General features: G+C 40.1%; 4 protein-coding genes across 4 annotated transcripts; 2 read left to right on the forward strand and 2 right to left on the reverse strand.

Annotated features, from left to right (window-relative positions):
• The first annotated feature begins 17 nt into the window (after nt 1-17).
• On the forward strand, nt 18-1467 carry LOC128256487 (uncharacterized). The gene is made up of 6 exons (XM_052986882.1): nt 18-261; nt 318-503; nt 560-763; nt 819-1055; nt 1110-1156; nt 1221-1467. Exons 1-6 carry the CDS (start codon nt 109-111, stop codon nt 1285-1287), a joined length of 894 nt encoding a protein of 297 aa, XP_052842842.1. The 5' UTR covers nt 18-108; the 3' UTR covers nt 1288-1467.
• Nucleotides 1468-1765: 298 nt separating this feature from the next.
• LOC128256494 (diphthine methyl ester synthase) lies at nt 1766-2997 on the forward strand. Its single transcript, XM_052986896.1, has 2 exons — nt 1766-2010; nt 2075-2997. Exons 1-2 carry the CDS (start codon nt 1876-1878, stop codon nt 2783-2785), a joined length of 846 nt encoding a protein of 281 aa, XP_052842856.1. The 5' UTR covers nt 1766-1875; the 3' UTR covers nt 2786-2997.
• LOC128256477 (COP9 signalosome complex subunit 6) lies at nt 2991-4254 on the reverse strand. The gene is made up of 2 exons (XM_052986871.1): nt 3755-4254; nt 2991-3693 (listed from the first exon to the last, which is right to left on the reverse strand). The coding sequence occupies exons 1-2, from the start codon at nt 4136-4138 to the stop codon at nt 3049-3051; spliced, it is 1029 nt and encodes a 342-aa protein (XP_052842831.1). The 5' UTR covers nt 4139-4254; the 3' UTR covers nt 2991-3048.
• A 554-nt stretch (nt 4255-4808) lies between these two features.
• LOC128266011 (elongation of very long chain fatty acids protein 7) lies at nt 4809-17326 on the reverse strand. The gene is made up of 6 exons (XM_053002275.1): nt 16854-17326; nt 14725-14915; nt 14560-14640; nt 12692-12854; nt 11703-11839; nt 4809-5800 (listed from the first exon to the last, which is right to left on the reverse strand). Exons 1-6 carry the CDS (start codon nt 17011-17013, stop codon nt 5513-5515), a joined length of 1020 nt encoding a protein of 339 aa, XP_052858235.1. The 5' UTR covers nt 17014-17326; the 3' UTR covers nt 4809-5512.
• Nucleotides 17327-17618: the final 292 nt, after the last annotated feature.

Consider the following 17618-nt stretch of genomic DNA (forward strand, 5'->3'; position numbering starts at 1 on the left):
TCTCATATTTTGGTATATTTTGGTATTATTAGTTGAGGTGGTCACTCTTCGAATTTCTTATTTTGTTTCTTTTTGTTTTTGCGCATTTATTTTTGCCGCCAATTAATAATGAATGTGTCTGCGGCATCGCTGAATAATTCCTTCCCGGAAGAGGACGAAGTGCGTCTGGGCTATAACCATGATAACATCAAGACCTTCCTGAGCAAATCGTCTATCAGGGACTTGTTTCCCTATGCAAATGCCACCAAAGGCGCAAAGCAGGTAACTAACATTGTATTAACTTGTTTGTTGTTACTTAAATGTTTATATTAACCAAGTTACTAGATCGTTTTGTGCTCACCTTGTCCGGAAAGCTTGTGCTTAATCTAGAAAAGCTATTGGATCTGTTTACCCTGTCCATTATGATGATGACATATCAGAGGGACAATTTGCTGTTGATGAATGAACGCTTTATGCTAGTGGATGTGGTTTGTCATCTGGCGGATTCCCTGGATTCAGAGGAGGTAGTACCATCACTTGGCTCTTCTTCTGTTTTGTATATTTATATCTTACAACCCAGATTAACTATATGGCCACCGGTTTGTTCGAAAACCTGGTTACTGGCGTGGGCTTGGAGCGCTTGGAAAAGGTTCTGGACATGCAGGCCGCCATTCCCGCCTTGGTGGAGTCCTCTAGACTTGGCAACGAAGTGGCAGTAGCTCTTCTGCTCACCGTAATGGCACAGTACACGGGAGTGCCAGTTCAACTGGATAGCAGGGAAACTGTAAGCTTTTAATGCTGTCATCGATTCTATAAATTATATTACCCGCTTTTTACAGGCCCGGCAGGCTTTTCAAATGGCCAAATTGATCAATTGGCAGCAGCTGGCGGACACCGACCGCCATGCGGATATGTACATGCTCATCCGCACGTTCAGCCTGATCATAAACTGCCGAAGCACACGCGAAGAGTGTCCTGATTGGAAGGATAACCTGGGTGCCGAGATACACAAATACTTTCTGCAGGTGCGGAAGGCATTCGACAAATCTGCCGCTTATGGGGCCTTCGAAATGATGGTATGTTTGGATATAGGCTTATTCCGAAACTATTTTCATATTTATTACTTAAAGATTGAGCGTTTCATTGCTTACTGCGTTGTCCGCGGAGCAACAACCACGTAAGTTCAATGGCACAAAGTGCAACTAAGTGAACAATTTACAATAGTTTTTTTTCACTCGCAGCCCTCAACTTTGCAACTACAAGATTTCCGAGTTAACTAATTCAGAGTCTCAAAAAATATTGGATTAAGTGTTATGTCTTTGTTATGGTTAATTAGATTAGTTAAGCTAAACAATATGTAAAAGTATGTAAGGCATGAAATTAGGTTTATAGGAGCAGCATAAGGATTTTATGTGAATTCACATATATTAAGCATACAGCTAAGATCAAAAAAGATGACCAAATATTGAATCGTTAAGTATTAAAGAATTTAATTTGTTTGTTTTTATATAAATAAAATGAATTTGCCATTTTTATGAAATTGGCTGACATTGACCTTGACTTTTTAAACTCCCGCCTTTGCAAAAGTAATGAACGGTCATACTGGAGTTTGCGGCTTTTTAAATCTTAACAATTTTAAGGGTTAAAAAGAATTTAATGTGACTTTTTATTTATTTAAAGCCAGCTAAACATGCTTTATTTATTTTAATTGAGCTTAATAAGCTGTAAAACCGGTAAAGGGATTTTTTAGTACCTTCCAGCAAAATCGAGATTTTTTGGCGCTCTGGCTGCGGTCACACAACGCCCCACGGCACGTGTTGACTGCATTTTTAAAGGCGCTTTTAACAACATTTGGCAGGAGTTGCAGTGGCCGAGCAGTCGCATCAGTTGCCCAGGATGTTCTACCTAATCGGCCTCGGCCTTGGCGACCTCAAGGACATCACGGTCAAGGGTCTGGAGATAGTGAAGCAGTGCAGTCGCGTTTACCTGGAGATGTACACCTCGATTCTGGGCTGCAGCCTTGAGGAAATGGTAGGTATCTATTGGCATTCGCGAGCGCCCACACCCTTACAAACACCCTATAAACCCCACACAGCAAGAGTTTTACGGACGACCCCTGCTGCTGGCCGACCGTGATCTCGTGGAGCAGAGTGCCGATGAGATCCTGGCCGGGGCCGGCGAATCGGACGTGGCCCTGCTCGTCGTGGGCGATCCCTTCGGCGCCACCACCCACACAGACTTCATACTGCGCGCCAAGGAGAAGAACATACCCTACAAGGTCATCCACAATGCCTCGATCATGAACGCCGTCGGCTGCTGCGGCCTGCAATTGTACAAATTCGGCGAGACCGTGTCGATTCCGTACTGGGACGAGACCTGGAAGCCCGACAGCTTCTACGACAAGATCAAGCTGAATCGCCTGCACAACATGCACACGCTGTGCCTGCTGGACATCAAGGTGAAGGAGCCGACGCCGGAGTCGCTGATGCGCAAGCGCAAGGAGTACATGCCGCCGCGGTTCATGAGCGTGGCGGAGGCCGCCCACCAACTGCTGTCCATTGTGGAGAAGAAGGACTCGCTGGAGAAGAACACGGTGCTCAACGAGCAGTCCCTGTGCGTGGGATTGGCCCGTGTGGGCCAGGAGTCGCAGCAGATCGCCGTCAGCACGCTGCTTGACATGCGCTCCACCGACCTGGGCGGTCCGCTGCACTCGCTTATCATTCCCGCCAAGGAGATGCATCCGCTGGAGGTGGAGTTCCTGCAGCAGTACGCCGCCAGCCTGAAGCTGGACGACTACAACCACTAATATCGCTGCGAGAAATGAAAGAAAATACCTATTTAAGTGTCTAGGAAATGTTGTCTGTGCATCTAAAATTGAATTTACGAAGCAAGAGGAGCTGGAAGCTCAGGAAGAAAGTGAACGTGATATCGCTTGATGCCACCACCACCACCCCCGTATACGTATGTAGTCTGCCCCTCGGCAGCTGAAATAAATCCGCATTCACCCATCGTACATTACATCTCAGAGGCTTTAATGGGGATTAGGGGATGCTGTTGCATATCATAGTATCAATAGTAGAGGCCTCGCATGCGGCGTGAGGATCCCTGGCGGTCGTATAGCATGTTAAACTTATTCACAAAGTGGTGCATGTCGTTGCAGCCCTTGGTCAGCGTGCCCAGGTAGCTGATCAGGCCCACATCGTTGCACTGCGTGTAGAACTCCTCCTGGAAGGCGGGCACCTGCATCACGGGCAGCCGGTGGCACAGGGCGTAGGCCTCGCGCAGAATCTCCTGGTTGGCTCGCAGTTTCCCAGACTCCACATCCCGGATGTACTGCAGCACGATCTTGATGCGTGTGTTGAGCATCTTGATGGCGCTGTCCTGCGCCACCAGATGCTCGGCCACCACGCTCTTCTCGCCGGACTCGTTGGAGGTCATGCGGGCCACATGATCGACGCCAATGCGCTCCGCCTCCTCGGTGGCCAGTGTGTAGGTGAGGGGCACGAACAGCATGGTGGCCTCGCCGTCCACCAGGTCGATGAGGGACTCGAAGAGCTTCAGAGGAAGATGGTCCACGCTGCGGGAGAGTGGGTTCAGCTGCAGCATGATGGGACACTCGTTGATGGCGGCTATTTGTTTCTGGATCTTAATGTCATCGGCCGTGGGATTCTCGCCCGTTGTGTACCAGCCTATAAAGTCGAGATCGCTGAATACCTAAGGGGCACATAGAGATTTAGCTAGTTTGACAATGTGTGTACACTACTAAGACATCCACCTGCTTGTACTGCTGTTCCTTCTTGTTGTAGTAATCCTTGTTGATCACCGTCTCATCCCCTATGACATCCGTCTTGAGTTCAAACGAGTTCATAATCTCAATGTTGCGGCCCTTCTGCTTGCCAATTAGGGCGCCGTACACCTGCCGCGGCTCACCGTGCTGCGCTCGGAATCGTGTCCAGTGCTCCGATATATTCATTATGACCAGCGGATGCAGCGAAATGGTCACCGATCCGCTTGTGCCCGCCGCAGCCATTATGTTTCCCTGCGGCTGCTGCTGCGCCTGTGTGTCCGAAGTGGGATCCTGTGATTTGCTCGCCCCGACGGAGGAGGACGACGTGCTCGGCTTGGCCGACATGTCCACATCCACTTCCATTTGCTCCATTGTGCCGGTGAGTTCTTAGTAAATCGCAGTTAAGCGGTAAAAAAGTAAACTCGAAATCTTTTTGTTTGATAAGCTCCGGCTCTCCGCCAGTGTGACCGCGGATGTGTTCGGCAAAAATACCAAATTGGTGGGGGGAGTGCAGCGGAGACTCAAACCGTGGCCACATGACTCATATTTTGGCGACTCCTAAAAAGGGGTTTTTGGGGAATTCCTTTAAAGATAAACGGCGTTGCCATGTTGCTAAGAAACGGTAACTAAAAAAACCATATTTTAAATTCAATTAGCATCGGGGATATAATTACATGAATTTTTAATTTGTAAGAGGAATGGTAAGCGTTTTGCATTTTTGGGCTACCAATGAATGAAGAATGTTGAAAAAAAACAAATGTACTCGGTATTTTTTATTCATATACCTCTTTTATTCTGGAACTGGTGAATTGGGTATGTCAATTTTTTTCTTTATCATATTCTTCATGTTCTTTTACCAAGAACAAAGTTGCAAAACAAAACACGCGAAGTCATCAATTTCGGTATTTCCGATTTCAATCGGATCTTCTATCTTGAGTTCTTGAGATTTATTAATCTCTTCCGTAACGATGACCCTGCCATTTCACAGCTCTGATCTCCTAGTGAAAAAACAGAATAAATAAAAACCCATTTGATTGGTTTTTTTTTCGTTTTTTATTATATTTATGTTTTCTTCGTTTTTATTTGTCTTCGCTATTAATTTCGTGCTCGCCGTATTTGTTCGTGCGAATGTTGTAAGTTAGACTAGTTGGCTTAGGACTACAAATATTTAACATTAACATTTAACAGGCTATTTACAAATCGTCTATACACAATTACAATAATCACTTAGCCTATGGGGGGATTAAAACTAAACGCGTTTCGTTTGTGAGGTTCTAGAATTAGGCGACTTACACATTAGGCAGATCTCGAAAATTGACCCAGTTTGTTGTACGGTTTTGCTTACACATAACACATGCGAGAGCAGCAGCCACAGATGATGGGGATTTGCGGAGCGAAGCAGTCAAGCGAAGCTAGCTGGAGGCTGGTTGGATACTTATTCATTATAATCAAGTTGAAATTGCGCATACGCCCCGTGTTCTTCATATTCGATCTATCATCGGCAGGCGGACTTCCACTGCGTGTGTGTGTGTGTGTGTTTGTGCATGCTCGTGTATTTATGGCTCTTAAGCTTAGCTTAGCGTTAGTTGAAACCTTTGTACCAAAACTACTTCCGTTCCGTCCGTTGCCATCACCAATCTGATCCGTGTTTATACAAAATTTGTTCCGCCGTTTTGCGGGCAATCCCTGGAAGCACTTTCCCTTTACATATTCTGATTTTGATTCTGATTCTGACTGACTTCGGTTTTAGTTGGCTTTTAGCTTTTGCGCTAGCATTGCAGTGTTGTTGTTGTTGTTGTTGCTGTCCGCCTTGCAGGGCGTGGCATCAAGTTGCTGCTGTTTCAGCTGCTGCTGCTGCTGCAGTTGCTGCTGCGCCGCCTTGGACTTCCTGTAGCTCTGCATGTAGAAGTTCATGAAGAGGCAGAAGAAAATGGAGGCATTCAGCAGGAGCAGCGCAGAGATGAACTTGGAGAACTGGCACTGGTTGCTGAAGAGGGCGCGGAGGGTGTGGAAGATGCACAGCACGAACTGGGCCTAGAAAGTATTGCAATTAAGGGTCATTAGTGAGTTATCATATATTTCAAAAGAATGGGCTGTCTGGAGTATGTAAAATGTATATTTTTTTAACTTTATACATATATTTTTCAAAGTTGTTTTTAAAGCACATAAAATATATTTCCTAAATTTCGATCTACTCTGGTAATTCAAATTTTTTAAATAAATTTTCCGTTTTATAAATTAATGTGTATGCTAATTTAAATTTTATAACAAAAGCCTGAAATATGTAAAATGTGTTTTGAATATATATATATATATATATATATAAATAATATATATTAATAGGCATTAAAATTTTTAATACATTTTATAACCTTTCAAATGCTTATTATTACAATTCATTTTTTATTTTTTAAAGAACTAAATTTTTTTGTTTAACAAAAAACCATTATCTTGTTTTTTAACTTTCAAGATCAGTTTTAAAGTTGTAATTCATTTAATATCAAGCTTTAATCATTTAATTGATTTTTTTTAAATTAAATTTGTTTATTTTTTTGTTTTGTTTTCAACAAATAAGTTGTTATCCCTTTCCCTTTTAAAAACAAAGTATTACATTGTGTGACCAAGAAAAAAGTACACAGATTGATTAAGGTTGGCAAGCTTGACCTCGTGTTTTAGTAGATGATGTAATTTGTATCTTTCCCGCACAGAGGTAAGTGTTGTGTACCATTTAATCATACATATTAAATGGTTGTGGGAATCACATTACATCTTAACTTGTTACGCCTGAATAGTGGGAAAGTTCTGAAGAGAGTGGCCGCCCCTTCCACCAACCAGGTCATAATCAGAGCTCAGCTCAACTTGACCCCACCTCTTTCTGGTCATTGGCGCTGTCGAAGGGCAGGTAGCTTGTCTCGTTACGGAAGTTGTAACGTCATCCAATTAGCCGGCCCGCTTACTGCCGAGTCATTACTGGCATTTTTCGCTTTTTTGCAGCCCAGGTTACAGCTCTTTGAATGCGGCTAATAAAAATAAAACTGCTGGCAGTGGAGAGCACCCTTGAGCTGGGCGGGCAATCAAAAGGCACTCTGTGTGCGGCTACATTGTGCACACATTGATTGCAATTATTAGCCGGAGTGTCTGATATGCTGCTATTAACCAGCCATGATACTAGTATCTATGTTTAGCCAATTCCAACAAGCTGGCTCTCGATTGGCCTTTTGCCGACCCCTTGGCGCGTGTTATGGAGCCCAGATCTAAGGCTTGTTTTTGATCTTGATCGATCATAAGGTATTTAGATGGCACCCACACACTCCCACGACATTGAGTGACTGGTAAGCCACACTCAGAACTCAAGGTATGCCAAATGGTTTGCCTTTAACGTTCCAGTTCGATTTAATGTATGTATATGTAATGTAAAGCAACCAAATTTGCTAAATGTTTAGCACAAGATTGATGCAAAATCGGTTACACTGTGTTTTTTCTTAATGAATAAAATGATTTAAACTCAATAAATTAAAAGACAAAAATAAGCTATAATCTCAGCAAAATTGTTCATATATCAAAGCCTCTTTTTTAAATAGTTTGTTGCTTTCTTATTCCCTACTTACACATGACTTTAAATTCTTCCTCTTTAAGGTAAATGTATTTAAATGTAATTTAATTCAGTTCATTATTTAATGTTTAAAAAATTTGTATTATTTATTTAGGGGAATAATAAATCTCTCAGTGTAGTGCATTTATTGCCTTTGAAGCTAGCCTTCTGCTCTTTATCTTTTATGGCTATGATCTTTTTAAATATTTTTCCCTGTGCAGCCATCTCGACAGTGTGCAGTTTTCGGTGACCTACAAAATATTACGCTGGCCAGCCAAGCGCTGCAGGTTTCCATTACCACTGCAGCAACAAATGTTGGCCAAGATGGCAACTACTACTACTACTACTAACTAACTGCAACTGCTGGCCAAGTTTGCGTCGCAAGCGGTCCGTTGAAAGCCAACGTCGACGCTTAAATGCTTCATTGCACGAGACACGAGCACCGTGGGCACTGCACCACCAAAATGATTGATGGAAATGGGGCAATTCGCGAGTTTATGGGAAGTCCGGCAAGTCGATTGGCCGGCTGGCTTCCTTATAAACGTTGCCACTTTTAAGAGTAACTTTGCCGCCTTAGAATCAAAATAGTTTCTAAACGTTTCTTTGTTTTCCTCACACATTATGCATGCAATGATTATAACTCAGCCACAGAAGCCTCTTCCATAAATTGTTTGTAATTAAATGCTAAGTTATTTTTGCACGTTTTTTAAGAGGTTTGACCTCGCTGCCGCTTGTTTGTGGTTCGTGCCGGATTTTCTTTGATCATTCTAATTGAATAGATTTCGAAATTTATTCATGTACTCGAGAAACGGAAATCACGTTTGTTTGTATTTGATTTAATTTTAAGATTGATTTAAGTTTGATTTTAAATCAATCTTAAAATTAAAAACTTAAATATAATATTAGTCACTGACCTGTTGAAACCCTTGCTAAATTGCTCTTAAATCGAATTTATGTTCCCAAATTCCTATTGATATTTGAGTTTAGTAAGGCCAACTTGCCAAGCCCCTTTCTAACATGTTTTTGGCTAAGTGTTTTTTGGCAAGTTTTTGGCTTATTTGCCATTTTTTGTGTTACAGTTTTTAGATTGTAGCTACACTGACCTTTAAGATCAATTATTTTAATTTAAAAATGTTTATTTGCTCTTAGCCACCTGTTTAAAAATACCTCCTTATTAAAAGCAGGTTTTTTTAAACATAAAAAAACCAAAGATCTTTAAATAAGAAAAGCTTTTAGTATTGGTACAAAAAAATAGTTTCTATATAGACAATATAACTGTTAACTATTTTGTTCATTAAAACATTATTGCTGTTTTTGTACTGCTATAGTAAAATTAAAAGTGCCTTAAAATTAGATTTTGTCATAAAGAATGTGAGCTATGTCTATGTTGACCTACTTTTTCAACACAATCACAATCTAGGCATTGATCATTGAACATTTAAGTGTTACTGCTACTTTTCTCACAGTATGATGCTTTTGTACTTGAAATAACAAAATTGATAGATAAAAATAGATTTTCTCGAATGTAAATGTAAGCTCTGTAAACTCCAGCTGACCCACTGTTCCAGCACAATAATTGTTGCACAATCGTGGCACAGATCATTGAACGTTGGGCTGCGTGTGCCGGTAACTACTTGGTAACTCGTACCGGACAAAAACAAAAGCCCGTTGCACTTGCAACATGACTGATCTGAACAGGCGACTTGGATCGCCGCACCGGCATTTGAACAATTGAAAGTGGTGGAGGTAGATGGCAGGTTGACTTTTACCCAGACACCGAGTCAAGTTGTGCCAAATTGCATGAGCAGTCTGCCCAGTGGTCGCCATCGACTGGTCCGGACTCCGGAGTCGTGGATTGGAATATATATATATGTGTGCATATATAGCCGACATAGACACTCACCCAGTTGGTGTGGCAAGTTCGTCGCGGTGCTGGACAAAAGTGAACGCTGCTGCTGCCGCTGCTGCTGCCGCTCAACATTCATTGCCGCAAAACGGAACGAACACGAAATGATAATGTAATCGAAACTGGTCGGATCGGTCGGTTTGGTTTGGCTGGTCGACTCAGCTTGGTTGGTGCCGCAAATGTGGAAATTGGAATTGAAATTGGCCTACCCCAACAAAGTTGCGGGGATGTTGCAACAAATCGCGGCCAGCCAGCCGAAATGTTCGCAGCACACAGGCAACAGCAACAGCGATCGGACACTCGGAATCGGAACTTAACTTCAACTTGGCTAAAATGTGGAGCGTGCGATATGTGGTCAGGCGATTTGTGGCTAATTGGCCGGCAGGAACGGAACTGAAAGAATCCAGCTGGTTGCGCAGGCCACCAATTGCCAACACTTACTGTAGGCCAGCCGGAATTACAACAACCGGCACGACAGATAAATTATCCATAAGATGCGCGCGCCTTCTCATTAAAAATGTCGTTTGCACAACGAAAAAACTATAAACTTTTATTGACCAGAATTAGATCAAGTTTAAGCTATATCATCAAAAAAACTGCATGATTTTTTAAATACAGATGCTAATTAAAAAATTAATAAGGAAGTGTACAAAACTTAAAACATTTTCATGCTCTGAGCATTAACTTACTAAATCTCTATATATTTATTTATTTTTTGACTATATTCATAATTTTTTTTTTTTAATTTACGAATTTAAGAACAAATTTGCAAATGATTTGAATGCAATTTATATGGTAAATATAGATTTAAAAAATTTTTTTCCCTGTGTAGGGCCCGGCGAGAAGCAATTGGAAAAACATCAAAACAACAATAACAACAGCAATCAAAATAAGCACTCTATTAACTACATATGCAAAATTTCATAGACGCATAAAACGGGCACAGTGAGCACTGCATTTCACCGACAAATACGTATATTTTGTTGTTCGTTAAAAAACAAAATATTTTAATTGCTAAATTTTACAATAAAAATGGTTTTAAGTCGTTAAAATTTCTATAACTTTTGGTTTAACATCAAAACATACACAATTACTGAGAGACATAAAAAAGAGTAGCTGTTTTTAATTATAAATTTAAAGGCAAAAATATAATTTGAAATTTTGCTTGTTAAAAAATAACGGTTTGTGCTTTTTTGGGTAAAAATCTTGGATTTACATTATCTAATAAAAAATGATAAACACTTTGAGGCTCTATTTTCGCTTCAATTAAGTCAATTTTTTTTTAGTTGACCTTTTTAGAATACCTCCTGCGCAACTGTCGGAATAAAAAACAAAAAAAACCCGTGCTTGCTACTTAAGTTAGTCACCGAACGTTTGACAACTCAACTGTGGAGCAGAGCTTCAAGGCGATTCACTAACTAGCTGCTACGGCAATAACAACTACAGCATTGAATCTCGATTCGAAGGAGGCCAGCCACAGCAGAACAAACTAAACTTGCCATATTTCCATGCGTTTCAAGAATTTCGAAACTTTGAAAACGCGAGAGATACTTTAAGTATGTGGAAGGAAAAATAAAAGAAAAAAAAGAAACCCCAGTCGCAATGCAATGGAACTTATCTACCGGATTTGTTTGTATTTGTTGGGTCTTTCAATTATGCGTAGCCACAAAAAATAAAGGCTGGCCAATCTAATACAATAGCAAATTGGCAGCATAGAAATCAGATGGGAAAAACCAGAAATCAGACGAGAAATATCTAGATCACATGATTGGCGGCAATCTCGGGATTCGTTTCGTTTCGTTTCGATTCGATTCGATTTCATTCACTTTTGCTTTTAGATCTTGATATATTGTGTAATCTTTCAGAATGTACAAAATATTGGCCTTTGGCCCCAAAAAAAAGTTTGGCTAAAACTTAAGCGCTTAGACAAACAAACCGGCGGAGTGGCATTTCGGCATTTTTTGGCTAATGCAAGTTAAAGTTAGAAGCATTGGCCAACATTTTATTTTGGCAATATAAACACGGATAGCAACTGGTCTCCATCGGAGTTTGGATGGTGTGCGTGCCTTTGGGCCCAAAATGAATAATGCCAATTTATGTGGCAGAGGCTGGCTGCGAGTCTATAAGTCTGAAACTCTGACTGAGGCACGGCTGGTCTTGGGTTTGCCGGTCTAACTGGTTTGCATTTTGTGGATTTTTAGCAGCTTCTTGGCCAAATCTAACAGGCAATTGCTGGCCCACAGCGACTGGCGACTAACTTCGATCTATGTCCGAAAAATACATTTCACACATGCCGCCAGCCACGCGCAGACTTCTGAACAAGTTTCATTTGATTTTGTGGGCAGGTATCGGTATCTATGCTGGAACTGATTCCATTTTAATGAGCTTCAGCTCCAGTTGTGGCCCCACCCCGTCGATATAGTCTGTATAGTACTTACGATCTGCAGCTCGGTCATGTATTTCTTCCACCACAGGAACTTGGCGTACTCCGGTCCCATGGCGGCCATCATGTAGTAGAAGTACATGCACACGTGCACAAAGTTGTTCAGCAGATTCGGGAATGTGGCATTTCCACCTGCAAGAAAAAATGATAGGGTTGTATTAGGATAGAGATCTCTGGGGCTAAATGCAATACAAAATAATATCCTAATCCTATACCAAATATTCGGACAATATTACAGGAATAATATGTAAGACATTTTGCCTTTTATATTCCAAAAAGCTAAACGATTTTATTAATGTGAAAGTCATAAATAGAGATAAATCATTTCTGTAAGAAGCCTATTTCTAAAATATAAATTTCAATAAAAGAAATTACTAATTTTTAACATTTTCCTATTTGCTTTTTAATTGTAAAGTTACTTTTAGATCTAAATTTCTTTAAGATAATTGACATTATTATTATTTTCATTTTCATACTTTCATTCAAAATAATAACATATTACTTTGGTTCCCTTTCTTTCTATCTTATTATATTTTTAACTCATTTTGACAAATATGGCACCAGTAGAAGCTACTTTTGGTATAAATATTTTGGTATAGAAGTTAAAGCCTGTTTTATGAGAATTGGATTCTTTTTTTAAGTTCTTTAATATTTTTTTCTTTTTAAAATAATTACATATTACTATGGCTCTCCATCTTACTAAGTTATTGTATTTGAGATAGTTTAGGCAAATATAGCCCTAATAAAAGCTAATTATGGTATGAGCAAATTATAAATTTAAGCAAATTTTATGAGGATTAGATTCTCCATTTAATTGTATAGCCTTTTTTCAATTACAGAAATTAACATGTCTATCTTTCTGGTATGGTATTTATAAATAATTTAGACAAATATAGCACCAATTTCGGCATAAAAAAAGTTTAAATTTAAGCGCATTTGGTCGGGATTTAACTTGTTAACTTCAGAAATAAATAAGTAACTCACCCGCAAGGAACTTGACCAGCACCCAGGTCTCGAGTGGAGTCACCGAATGGTGGTACACGTGCAGCCAGGTGATCTGCGAGGACTTCTTGCGCAGCACGAAGAACATGGTGTCGGCGAACTCGGTCAGTTTGGACAGGTAATACAGGTAGCACAGGTTGAGCATCTGCCGGATAGAAAGGGGCGGGGAGGGGAGATCAGTGCGGTTGACCTAGCAAGGTCGTTGTGCAATTCGCGCCCATCGCGAGCATCGAGCTTCGAGCGTGCCCAATTAGCGTAGAAACCGCAGAAGAACTTGCGCAATGACATTGACAAAGTTTTCGTTCCGCCGCGTCTTGTTTAGTTTCGTTTCATGTTGTTGTTTTTGGAATACCCCCACCACTCTTTTCGTTTTACATTTTCCGAGCAAAAGAATTCTGCTGGTTTGCAGGTGAAACGTTTGGGCGCACTCGGCGTATGCGCAATGTCAACAATGCTGACTTTTACGACTTCGCTAAGGCGCCGTGGACTTATGGAAATGATCATAAAACTGGATGACGGACGCTAATGACACTAGGGTCCAACGGAGTGTATTGACTTGTCTTTTGGGCTCGGCTGCTTTTTTGTATTTTTATGGACTTTTTGTCTTTGTTTCGGATGTGAAATCAATCAATGAATGAGTAGGAAAAGGTCTTGACTGGTCAGCGGTTTTCACAGATTTTATGCCCCATTGATTTAAAGTGCAAACAAAGTCTAAGTACTATTGCAATTGCAAATAAACAGACGGCGGAACAAACTGGACTGTTTAGACCCGCTTTAAATGTTGTTAATTCGATTGTAACATAGGCAATAGTCAACGGCCTTGAGGTTGTGGCTGTCTCTAAATCTTTATATTTGTGTAATACTGAAGGCTTTCAGTGATTGCAATGCATATACTCTAAAAAGAGTCTTTAATTTGTTTATTGATTTGACTGAAGTAGCACAACAATAAATAAATTCCAAGGAAAATTGCAAATACTTAAACTTTAGATGTCAATTGCAGGCTAAAAACTTTACACAATGATTCAGATATAAGTTTTAGTCGAAATATAAATATTATTTAAATATATAATACCGAAAATAAAGAATTTGTAAAATTATCTACGATTTTTAAAAAAATTTTAGAGCATTCTTAGATCGGTTTAAGAATAACACTCAGTTATTTCTGCTACTGTTACAATTTTACGAACATTTAAATGCCTCATTTGCGGTGCACGTACAATTTGACATGAAATTATGCATTTAACTTTAAACTCTCATTACACAATTATTTATTTAATTGTTTTTTTTAGTGGTGGTCTGGGAAAAAGGTAAGACAATCGATGTGGAGGCGTAACAGATGGCTGACCAAAAACCGATTAGACATTGACATAAACATAGAATTTGGATTAAGAAGCCTGTTTCCGTCCGACCGCACTTAATTGCCCGGCTCAGTATATTTGAATGTGAACTTTGTGCCATCGCCGAGGCATAATTAAAAGATTTGTAGTTGTTTTCATTTCTGCGCAATGACTGGCCAAAAAACTTCGTTTTGGCTTTGAGCTGAACTTTACGGGCCAACTAAATGGCTCTTGAGGTTGGCGAAGTCAGTGAGTCATCGTCATAAAAATAAAGGCAACGAACTTGCTAGCCAAACAGCGGAAGACGAAACCGGCAAGGTGAGGCGAGAAAAAACCGAAAAAAAAAACAAAGCAAAGACCGGCCAAATGACAAATGCCAAATTATATAATAGAGACCATAAACTCCTTAAGTCCACGCGTGCCTCTCGAAATAGAAATTTGATTAGGGATGAGCGAGTTTGAATCGATTTAGAATGCGAATGCGAATGCGATTGACCGGTTGCGACCACTTACCCGCTTTGAGCTGTCTGAGTCCGAGTAGTCAACCGGTTGGCACTTCAGATTGTAGTAGTTCAGCCAGCCGGCCATCAGGTGCTGTTTTGTGCGGGGGGAAATGGAAATGGAAATGGCATTAGTTAGTGGACGAGCACAATGCTAATTTCGCAGTCCGAAACCTACCTCGTAGAACATATACCCACTGAGGGCCACCTGGAAGGCGTTGTAGATGACCAGGGTGCGGCGGAGCTGGAAGGGCTTGCGGTCGCGCATGAAGAGGGGTCCGATGACCAGAACCCAGGACAAGTAGATGGCCACCATGCCAAAGGTGAACATCGGGTGCTCCATCAGTGGGAAGCGCGTTGCACGCGGATCTGCGAAAGCATCGAAACCTCTTACTAATCGCCGCAATTTTGTTTTTAATTAATTTCTGCTTTCGGTTTTGCCTATGATAATACTACTGCTTTTATTTGCATTTCATTAGTTGGGGATAGCAAAGCCATTCAATTGATACCAGCTGAATGAATCGTGGCTAAATATAAAAACCCACTTGTCACTGACAGCGTTTTAAGTATCAGCACAATTGCTTTTCACTGGCCAATAGTTGTAATATATGTGAGTTTGGCATGCCGCTAAGCGAATTATTCCACATCTTAATAAACATCTACGTCACAGCACAATAATTTACACGGAGAAACCCCCCAGAACTGAAATGGCAATTGATTGCCTATTTAAATAGAGCAACTTTTCCATATCGTCAGGCTACTTTACTGCGGCAATCGATTTAAGATGTTGTTATGATTTATTTTCCAGCTGAACAGTAATGCAAATATAAAGTTGTAGAGTTGTTTACTGCAAATATTCCATTGGTAGCTGGGGATCACTTATTATGCCGCGATTTCTTGACCTGTTGCCCTGCGCAGTTTGCTGTGCTAGAAGCTGCACTGTCAACCGTATATCTTCAACCACTAATAAGAATATCTGCTTACAATAAGAATTCTTTAGTTTAACACATTCTTTTTTACAAGCGTGCAAGAACTTTTAGTTATTTCATGATATTATAAAGATATTCATTTTAAACGAAAAACTAACTAAATAAAACGACAAATTTACGCTTGATTTGTATTTTTGCCAGAATAAATTAATAGTGATTTTAGTTAATTATCTATAGGTTTTCTCTGTTTGTTTCTAAGAAACAACTGCAATTCTTATAATTTGAACTTAAGTTAAAAAATTAGTTTTTATATTTTGATAAGCTTATTCCTTTTCAACTAATTTTATTTTCTTTTAAATAATAAAGACAACAGTTCTTCAAAATCTTAACAACAAATATTATTGTATTTGTTTCTTTTGTCATTTTTTTTTTTAAAGTCTAACCTGTTTTTAGAGAAAAGTGATCCAATAATATAAAGTAAACTTTCTATTTCCCTTAAGTTATTTCACCCCAAATTTGTTGGTCTTTTTTTTAATTTAACGACTTGTTAATATTTCAAGTTCGTGTCCTAAGTCTTTTGTTTGCAATCCCCAAATTTAATATTTCTCAGGTTTGTGTTCTTAGTCTTTTGTTAACAACCAAAAGCATGGAAAGTTTTTGCCTCGTAGTCATAATTTTAGCAAAATTTAATCTAATTTGTAACCCCGTTTACTATCACTTAACCAAAAAAAAACATTATTTGCACAGCTTTTTTTTAGTATCTGCCATTGACCTTTCACCGGTGACTTTTCTCATTGCCAGGAATGTGAATATGTGAATATGGGGCAACGTCAACAAGTGTTTATAAAAACGAAACACAAAATCAGTCCCTAGAGGCAATTGCAATAGTGCCTAATAAATACATGCTCAGCTGCACACGGCAAAAACCAGAGTCGTCGATGTCGACGGTCGCTTCATAAAAATGTCTAAGATAAGCAATGTAAATACATTTTAATTACGTTAATAATTGTCAAAAATACAATTGACACTGCCAAGGTCGCCATTTAATACGCACATACACAAAAACACACACAAGAAACCTTTTTTAATTGTCCTAGAAGTTTTTTTTGGTTAACTGAGCTCTTGGCTTTGTCTGTTTACTTTTTTTTTTTGCTCTTTTCATATTGCCTTTTCTTTTTTTTGAGTGTTTTTTTTTTTCGTTTTCTACCGTTTTGTATTCGTTTGGTTTGGCATTTTGGTTTGTTACGATTTGCAAGCCATAAAAAATGACAATTTCATGGCAATTCGTCATTTTGATGGACCTATAATTTAGTCGCCTGATGCCGATGCACTCTATATGAAAAGCAGACTGGCTGGCAGATCAGCACTTGACACCTACCGCCGTAATCCTCTTCCACCAATTGGTAGTAGCGCTGCACCAGGCCCGTGTAGTTGCGCGTTATGTGATGGGTCTTGAACTCATCCAGCGCGATATTGGCTATCTCCACGACCATATCGAATCGCGAGCTGCTGTTGTAGTTGTGGTAGTTCATACTCATGATGACAAGTCTTTCTGGGTTTCGACTCCTGGCGGTTAAATATATCCAAAACTCAGCTACGCTTATGTTATATGGTGTTTTTTATTAAAGTTCTTTTTTTTTTTGGTCAGAGGCACGCCGCAGGATTTCGCATGCTGCGCTCAAGCCTGTTGTTGTTGTTGTTGAAAAATCACTTTATAACGCTCAGAAAAATGCACTTTTCGACTCGCTGAATAGCTATATATTTTATTGTTGAATTATGGAATCAATTGCGTTTGCTGTAGCCGCGCAGACTTGGCTGGATTCTGCCACCACACCGTAGGAATGTTTATGCTCAACTGAATCTAAAACTTCTCAGCAATCACAAGATAAAGTAACTTTTTCGCAGCGCCAGCGGAGCAGAGCAGTGGCAGCGGCAGCGGCAGAGGCAGTGGCAGCAAAAAAAAAAAACGCTGCGATCACGACGCTTGTGCAAAATATAGCCACAACTACAAATACCAGATATAAAGCTAAAGCTTAAGCCCGACTTCGGAAACTCAACGATAGAACAACGGAAGTTTCGTTCAGTTAGCGCCGCACTGCATGCAATTTTTGGTATCTGCGAGTAACTGAGTATCTGTGTTGGC

The sequence above is a fragment of the Drosophila gunungcola genome, chromosome 3R (assembly GCF_025200985.1).
Source record: "Drosophila gunungcola strain Sukarami chromosome 3R, Dgunungcola_SK_2, whole genome shotgun sequence".
Lineage (NCBI taxonomy): Eukaryota > Metazoa > Arthropoda > Insecta > Diptera > Drosophilidae > Drosophila > Drosophila gunungcola.

Bases quoted from the DNA above. Each gene is read 5' to 3' on its own strand.
- LOC128256487 (XM_052986882.1), top strand. From the start codon at position 109: ATGAATGTGTCTGCGGCATCGCTGAATAATTCCTTCCCGGAAGAGGAC. The intron at 764-818 runs GTAAGCTTTTAA...CGCTTTTTACAG, and splicing joins AACTGGATAGCAGGGAAACT to GCCCGGCAGGCTTTTCAAAT. The intron at 1,056-1,109 runs GTATGTTTGGAT...TATTACTTAAAG, and splicing joins ATGGGGCCTTCGAAATGATG to ATTGAGCGTTTCATTGCTTA.
- LOC128256494 (XM_052986896.1), top strand. From the start codon at position 1,876: ATGTTCTACCTAATCGGCCTCGGCCTTGGCGACCTCAAGGACATCACG. The intron at 2,011-2,074 runs GTAGGTATCTAT...AACCCCACACAG, and splicing joins GCTGCAGCCTTGAGGAAATG to CAAGAGTTTTACGGACGACC.
- LOC128256477 (XM_052986871.1), bottom strand. From the start codon at position 4,138: ATGGAGCAAATGGAAGTGGATGTGGACATGTCGGCCAAGCCGAGCACG. The intron at 3,694-3,754 runs GTGGATGTCTTA...TGTGCCCCTTAG, and splicing joins AGGAACAGCAGTACAAGCAG to GTATTCAGCGATCTCGACTT.
- LOC128266011 (XM_053002275.1), bottom strand. From the start codon at position 17,013: ATGAGTATGAACTACCACAACTACAACAGCAGCTCGCGATTCGATATG. The intron at 14,916-16,853 runs GTAGGTGTCAAG...ATGCTTTCGCAG, and splicing joins GGTGGAAGAGGATTACGGCG to ATCCGCGTGCAACGCGCTTC. The intron at 12,855-14,559 runs GTAAGTGGTCGC...TCTATCCGGCAG, and splicing joins ACTCAGACAGCTCAAAGCGG to ATGCTCAACCTGTGCTACCT.